The sequence below is a fragment of the Orycteropus afer genome, unplaced genomic scaffold (assembly GCF_000298275.1).
Source record: "Orycteropus afer afer isolate SDZICR_OR568_19922 unplaced genomic scaffold, OryAfe1.0 scaffold00074, whole genome shotgun sequence".
In the NCBI taxonomy this organism is placed as follows: Eukaryota; Metazoa; Chordata; class Mammalia; order Tubulidentata; family Orycteropodidae; genus Orycteropus; species Orycteropus afer.
This window is the reverse complement of record NW_006921661.1, coordinates 6,970,110-6,978,032: the sequence shown is the minus strand read 5'-3', so window position 1 is coordinate 6,978,032 and position 7,923 is coordinate 6,970,110. Positions and strand designations below refer to the sequence as shown.

The 7,923-nt window shown below is 44.3% G+C and overlaps 1 protein-coding gene across 1 annotated transcript; it reads right to left on the bottom strand.

Annotated features, from left to right (window-relative positions):
* Positions 1–6,353: 6,353 nt before the first annotated feature.
* LIPT2 (lipoyl(octanoyl) transferase 2) lies at positions 6,354–7,588 on the bottom strand. Its single transcript, XM_007941037.1, has 2 exons — positions 7,123–7,588; positions 6,354–6,583 (listed from the first exon to the last, which is right to left on the bottom strand). The coding sequence occupies exons 1-2, from the start codon at positions 7,586–7,588 to the stop codon at positions 6,354–6,356; spliced, it is 696 nt and encodes a 231-aa protein (XP_007939228.1).
* Between the last annotated feature and the right edge of the window lie 335 nt (positions 7,589–7,923).

Genomic DNA, 7,923 nt, shown 5'->3' with positions numbered 1-7,923 from the left:
AACCAAACTATGGTACATACAATAATGGAATACTATGCAACCCTAAAGAATAACCTAGAATCTACAAAACACCGCATAATGTGGATGAACTTGGAGGACATTATGCTGAGTGAAATAAGTCAATCACAGAAGCACAAATATTGTATTAGTCCATTATTGTAAAAGTCAAAGAAAGGTTTAGATATGGAAGGAAATTTTCTTTGTTGGTTACCGTGGGTGGGAGGGAACAGGAGGGAACACTGTTAGATAGGTAGAGATAAGTATTGATTTGGTGAAGAGAAGAGCAATGCACCAAATGTGAGTGATCAACTCAGTGGTGGTATTGAGGAAGAGGAAGACAGAGAGAAGTATGTGGGAGGTACAGATAACAAAGATGAACCCTTCTGCACATACAGTACTGCATCGTCAGTGAAGGCAAACATGGGTATACAGGTGGATAGATGGGTGGACAGGCTGGACTATTAGGTATGTCTATGAAGCAGAGAGTGCACCCAAGACTGTGTATAGGGTTGGCAGACAATGGTCCTATAACTGTATTTGTATGATCTGAATTCCCAGGTGTATAGTAGAGCTGACAAGGGACAAGGCTGTAGTCACTTCTTGGTCACAGCCAAATACCCAGAGAGAAGGAGTAGTTGAACCTGTGGGCTCGGGACCACAGTCACAGGGGACATCAAGCTCAATTGGCATAACATACTATACAAAACATTGTTCCACCTCCTACTTTGGCGAGTAGTGACTGGGATCTTAAAAGCTTGTAAGCAGCCATCTAGATGCAACAATGGGTCTCCCATCCAGAGCAAAGAAGAATGAAGAAAACCAAAGATTCATGGAAACAATTAGTCCTAGCGACTGATACCCCATGCGATCTGAAGCCTATATGACTATGAGACCAGAAGAACTAGATGGTGCCTGGCTACCACTGTCAACCACTCAGAGGGGGATCCATGTAGGAGATCCCAGATAGAGAGGGAGAACAATGTGGACAAAACTCAAAATCATTTGGGAAAAAAAAAAGGGGGGGGGGGACCAGGTTTGCAGGTCTGATAGAGCCTGGTGGAACCACTGAGACTATGGTCCCTACCTGCCCTTCAGGTCTGGAATTGAACCCACACCTATGGCTTCCAGCCAAACAAAAGACAGGCATGTGAGTTGAACATTTACTTGAGGTAGATATACTCCTTGAAGAGAACAGTCATGGGAGAAAGAAGGGCTGTTTATGCACTGGGGGACAGCACAGGAGGCAGGAGGGCATGGAGGGGTGCACACAGGGAAGAGGTAACTATCAGGAGAAAGTGGGAGGGGAGCTGTTGCATTGTGGTAAATTGTAGTCAATGTCACGAGACAAAGTGTATGTGAGCTGCTGTATGGAAAGTGAATTTGCTCAGTAAATTTTCACTCAAATCATAATAAATAAATAAATAATATAAGGGTGAAATAAATAGGAAAACAATCATGAAAGTAGGCAGTATGATGGCAGCTATTGAATAAAAAGAAAGGAAGATGAATGCTGATAATGAATATGGGGATTCATGTGAGAAGAGGACTAAGGTTGAATGGCAGAAATATCCCTGAACATTCCCCTACAACTCCCTTTCCACCCCCATTAACTCCCCACAACTCCCTTTCCACCCCCAATTAATCCTCCACAACTCCCTTTCCACCCCTAGTAACCCCCCACACAACCCCCTTCCCACGCCCATTAACCTTTTATACATTTTTCCAACCAAAGCACCTCCATTATTCCTCTCTGTTCTGTTTAAATGAAATAAACCTGTATGAGCTCTGGAAAAAAAAAAAAAAGAGAGAACATATCTGCAGGCCAGCTCCAGCCTAGGAATGCCAGCGTGTTCCCCTCAGTCCAGGATAAGGTGGGGTGTGATGATTTACCATGCTCTGTGCTAGTTTGTCCACACTAAGAGTGCTGTCCTGGGCTGTGGGTGCTGCACTTAATGGGACACAACTAAATGAGGCCTGGTCCAGAGGCAGGTAAGCAGGATAGGAAAGAGACTGCAAATAGTTCAGTTGTACTTAGTATTTACTAATAACCTTCTATATGTCAGGCCAACTACCATGTGCTAGACATACAGAGGGAAACAGACATAGCTCAACCCTTGTGGAGCCCACTGCCTTGAGGGGAGGTTAAAGGAACTGGGATAATTTCCACAGAGAAGAAAGCTCATGGAGGACAGTGATGATAATAATAACGATATTTACTGAGTATTTACTCTGTGCCAACACTATGCTCAACACTTTATCTGCAATTAATTCTTCCCATACTTTGAGGTAGATACTGTAACTGTCCTTGTTTCATGTGGTGCATTTGAGGCTAAGGAAGGTTAACTCAGCCACTACACCGTGTAGATGTATTCTCTGTGGTCCAGAATAATGGGATAGGCTGTCGAATGTGAGAATATGCTTAAGAGGGCATATTACATAGTAGCCGGCACTATCAATGAGTGCTGAGTAAATGGTGGTTTCTTTCTCTGTCATTGAAGGCATTCACAAACAGACTGTATGATTAGGGCTGCTAGAGAGGGAGGCCAAGTATCAGATGGGAACACTGTGCACAGCCTTCCAACCATGAGAATAGAACTCCACTCTTCCTGGAATAATTATTTCCCTTCTTGGCAGTACTACTCCAAGGTAATTATCAACTACATTTTACCCCCTGTATCCTGTGAAATAAAACAGCAGTGCTTGCTCCATGGATGGGAGATTAAGGCCAAGAAAGGATATGAGCCAAATTATGGGTACACAAACCAAACCATCAATCAACTAATACTGACTGAGTGTCCATGGCAGGTAAAGTACATCGTTCTGAGCTCTAAGTCAGTATACACAGCAGGAAAGAGCATGAGAAAAGGGCTTCTACCTGGGATCTAGTCCTGGCTTTGGCACCGATTTACTATGTGACCTTGAGCAAGTTTCTTCCTAAACCTGGTCCAGAGGCAGGTAAGCAGGATAGGAATCTCTGTATAATGATAAATAATAACGTGTAAAGTCCCTTTCAGCTTCAATAACTGATATAAATCATGCAATGAGTCAAAAATCAGACCTCAGATGTGGAAGGAGTCACCTTTATTTCACAGCAGTCAGTGAGGCCACAGAACCCTGGGAGCTCAAAAAGACTTTAGATACGATATTCTCTAAGGCTACTCTAAGGAGCTCTGGTGGTGTAGTGGTTAAAGCAGTTGGCTGCTAGCCAAAAGGTCAGTGGTTTGAACCCACCAGCCACTCTGCAGAAGAAAGATGAGGCAGTCTTCTTCTGTAATGATTTACAGCTTTGGAAACTCAATGGGGACACTAGGAGTTGGATTTGACTTGATGGCAGTGAGTTTGGTTTTGGTTTGACAAGGCTACTCTACCTAGTATGGCAGCTACCAGTGGCTGCTGAACACTTGAAATGTGGCTAGTCCGAAATAAGGTATGCTGTCAGTATAAAACACACAATAAATTTCAAAGACTTAGTATAAGAAACAGAATGTCAAATATCTCATTAATAATACTATTATATTGCTTTACATTGAAAATATTTTGGATATACTGGACTACAATTATAAAATAATTATTAAAATTAATGTCATTTGTTACTTTCTGTGTGTGTTTGAGCATCTTTTCATGTGCTTATTGGCTGTTTCTATAGCTTTTTTAAATAATTTTTTTTATGAAAATATATACACCACAACATACACCAACTCAACATCTTTTTACTTTATGTGGCTACTAGAGAATGTAAAATTTCAATGTGGTACATCATATTTCTATGGGACAGCACTGGTCTAAAGGGAAACTGAAGCCTAGAAAGGGTAAACAACTTGTTCACAGACTGTAACCACAGTGACCTGATTTCTCATTCAGCGCTCTTTCCACTTTAATAGGCTATGGAAGCCAGCCTCCAAGATGGCCCCTAATGATCCTCAACTTTTGTCACCCTCATGTATGTAGTCCCTTCCACACCAAATAGAGCTAACTCATAAGGATACTGCAGAAATGACTGTGTAACTTCTAAGGCTGGGTCCTAAGACTTTGGCTTCCACCTTGTCTGGGATCAATTGCTCTAAGGAAAGTCAGGTTCCCTGTCATGAGAACATTCAAGCAGCCTTATTAGGAAGTCCACATAATAAGAAACGAAGGCTTCCTGTCAACAATCAACACCAACCAGGCATGTGAATGAACCATGATGGAAGCTGATTCCCCAGCCTCCGTCAAGCCTTCAGATGACAGCAGCCCTGGCTGACATCTTGACTACAAACTCATGAGAAATCCTGATCTAGAATCACCCAGCTAAGCATCTTCCAAACTCTCGACTCACAGAAAATATATGAAATGATAAATATTTATTGTTGTTTTTAAGTTGCTAAGTTTTGGGGCAATTTGTTACATAGCAATAGATAACTAATGCATAGCTTTAGAAACTTAGAGATCTCAAATAAGAAAAACTCATTTCTATCTCTGGCAACTACCTGGCCAACTGACTTCAAGAGATCCACATTTGTACCCATTCCAAAGAAAGGTGATCCCATGGATTGTGGAAATTATTGAACAATATCATTAATATCACACACAGGTAAAATCTTACTGAAGATAATTCAAAAATCATTGCAGCAGTATACTGACAGAGAACTTCCAGAAACGCAAGCTGGATTTAGAAGAGGATATGGAACAAGGACTACCATTGCTGATGTCAGATGGATCTTGGATGAAAGCAAAGAATACCAGAAAGACGTTTACTTGTGTTATATTGACTATGCAAAAGCATTTGATTGTGTGGATCATAAAAAAATATGGATAGCATTGAGAAGAATGAGAATTCCAGAACACTTAATTGTGCTCATGAGGAACCTGAACCAGGAGGCTATTGTTTGAACAGAACAAAGGGATACTGCGTGGTTTAAAATCGGGAAGGGAGTGTGTCAAGGCTGTATCTTTTAACCATACTTGTTCAATCTGCATGCTGAGCAAATAAGCCAAGAAGCTGGACTATATGAAGAAGAACATGGCATCAGGATTAGAGGAAGGTTCATTAACAACCTACGATACGCAGACGACACAACTTTGCTTGCTGAAAGTGAGAATGACTTAAAGCATTTACTGATGAAGATTGAAGCCTACAGTCTGCAGTATGGATTACACCTCAATATAAAGAAAAGAAAAATCCTCACAACTGGACCAATAAGCAGCATCACAATAAAAGGAGAAAAGACTGAAGTTGTCAAAGACTTCATACTAGTTAGTTCTACAATCAATGCCAACGGAAACAGCAGTCAAGACATCAGACTAAGTATTGCATTGGGCAAATCTGCTGCAAAAGACCTCTTTAAAGTGCTGAAAAGCAAAGATATCTCCTTGAAGATTAAGGTGCGCCTAACCCAAGCAATGGTATCTTCAATTGCTTCATATGCATGTGAGAGCTGGACGATGGATAAGGAAGACCGAAGAAGAGTTGATAATTTTGAGTTGTGGTGTTGGCTAAGAATACTGAAAGTACCATGGACTGCTAAAAGAACTAACAAATGTGTCCCGGAAGAAATGCAGCAGAATGCTCCTTGGAAGTGAGAATGGCCAGACTTTGTCTCACCTACTTCGGTCATGTTGTCTGAAGGGACCATTCCCTGAAGAAGGGTATCATGCTTGGTAACGTGGTGGGTCGATGAAAAAGGGGAAGGCCCTCAATGAGATGGATTGACACAGTGGCTGCAATGATGGGCTCAAGTATAGCAAGGATCATAAGGCTGGCACAGGACTGGGCAGTGTTTCGTTCTGTTGTACATAAGGTCACTATGAGTTGGAGGCAACTCCGCGGCACCTAACAACAATCTCTGGCATTTGTACAGTAGGAGAAGGGAAATCATGCTTATATTTCCTCCAGCCTCTGGCCTGCTCAAGTTACCCCAACTAAATATAGCTAAATTATCCTAGGAATCTAATCCAAGAAGACAGGACCTCTCTTTATTCTTTAAAGAGGCTTTTTCTGCTTCCCTTTATTATAGAAAGCACCCAGGCCTCTTGACAAAAAAAAGCACCACATCATGTCACCTTCACCTGGGCCATCCAGAGACTTGATGGCTACCCAAACAAAGGAAATGGAGTCCAGGATTGCACAATTAGGTACAGTATCAAGGTAGTAAATAATTGAGAATAATTGAGAAATGACATGTAAGTTTCTCTAAACTGAGAAACTGGTGTCAATAGTAACAACAATCCCTTATATTTATACTGTGTGATGCTTTTTATATACACCTAGGATCTCTGGGATAGGTGAGGAATAGATTAAATAAACTTGAATACAGATGGAAACAATGGTTCAGTTTCTTTCCAAGGTAGGGCCATTCCAGCTGTGGAAGCAACCTTCAGTTGAGGCAGTCCTCTAAAGTCAGTGTGCACTTGTAGGTTTCCTTAAAGGCCTCAAGGAAAAGTGGCATTACTTCATCCACAGTGACATATCTCTGGAGCTCCTTACTTAAGGAAGTAACACCTGTCCCCACCAGCCCACAGGGGACAATGCGGTCAAACCACGTCAGGTCCGTACAGCAGTTCAGAGCCAGCCCGTGTGATGTGATGTGCTTCCCACAGCGGACTCCTGCAAGGGAAGCAAAAGGATCTTAGAACAGATGCCCTCCCCTTCCCTGGCTTCAGGATCCTCCTCAGTTCAACGAGAGGACTGGAGTGGATCACTGGTTTTTCAACTTTGTTGCTGGAGAACCCGAAGAGTTGTGCAGATTTGGGAAGGGGAGAAAGTGGAAGGTGCAGCTGCACTTATTATGTATAACAGGGTTTCTAGGAAATGTCCTTTAACACCAAGTCTGTGTTGCTTAAAAAAATAAGTATAAAAACTGCTAAGCACACTTATTCTGACATTGATTCATGGGATATTTCCTGGCAAGTCACTTCTATAACTCTTCATCTGTACAAATGAGTGTTGGACTAAATGTGCTCTGAAAGCCTATATATATCTATTTAGAGTCCTAAAAACTCTTAAATGAAACCAGCTCTGATTCAAAGCGCGCGCCAGTAACACCTCCTTGCAGCCCGAGCTCTGCCCTCAGCCTCCATTGGTCCAGCACGCCCGCCCCCGCTCCTAGTCCTTGACCCAGCTCAGCCCCACCCACTGGCGCTCACCGATCGCGCATATCTTGAGTTCACCCAGCCAGACCCCAGTGTAGGGCGGAGGTCTCGCGCGCGCAGTCGGCAGGCCCTGGAGCTCGCACAGGCGCACAGCGCACGCCTCCAGTGCCGACACGTGAGTGCGCAGGCGCAGGCCGAAGCGCCGCAAATCGAGCACGGGGTGGCAGAGCAGTTGGCCCGGGCCGTGGAAAGTGGCAAGGCCGCCGCGGCCGGTGGCGCGCACCTCGGCGCCCAACGCCCGCAACTGCGCTGCCTCCTCAGGCGTCAGGCCGCCGCGCAGCCCAGCTGTATACACAGGACCTGCGGGCTCGCTGAGAAGTAGCGCGCCCGCTTCATCCCCTGGTCGGGCCTTGGTGTCTGGCTCTGCTTGCAGCCGCTTCAGCCAGTACTCTTGCAGCTCCAGAACTTCGGCATATGGCACCCGGCCCAGCTGCAAGAGCCGTACCGCTGGTAGTCTCATTATGCAGCTGTGGCCTCCTCAGCGCTCCGCCCCCTGCCTTGACCTAGGGGCGTGCCGGGAGGGGCGGGGACTCAGGGACACTCGCGATCCGCCGTTTTAAGGGCAAGTTGCAGGGTGCTGGGAGGTTTTGTGACCCCAGCATCCAGCACAGGTTCGGCTTATCCATACATTCATTTCAACAACCAGTATTTAGTGCTTAAGTGTGTTCTGTAAGGAGCCATCGTAGCGCAGTGGGTAAGAGCTGGGCTGCTATAACCGAAAGGAGCGCTCTGAGCCTGGGATGGCCCAGCAGAGTTGTTCCAAATTTCCAAAACAAACAACAACAACAAAAACTC

Excerpts from the sequence above, each read along its gene's own strand:
- LIPT2 (XM_007941037.1), bottom strand. The coding sequence starts at position 7,588 with ATGAGACTACCAGCGGTACGGCTCTTGCAGCTGGGCCGGGTGCCATAT. Across the intron at positions 6,584-7,122 it reads ACTCAAGATATGCGCGATCG|GAGTCCGCTGTGGGAAGCAC; the intron begins GTGAGCGCCAGT and ends CTTCCCTTGCAG.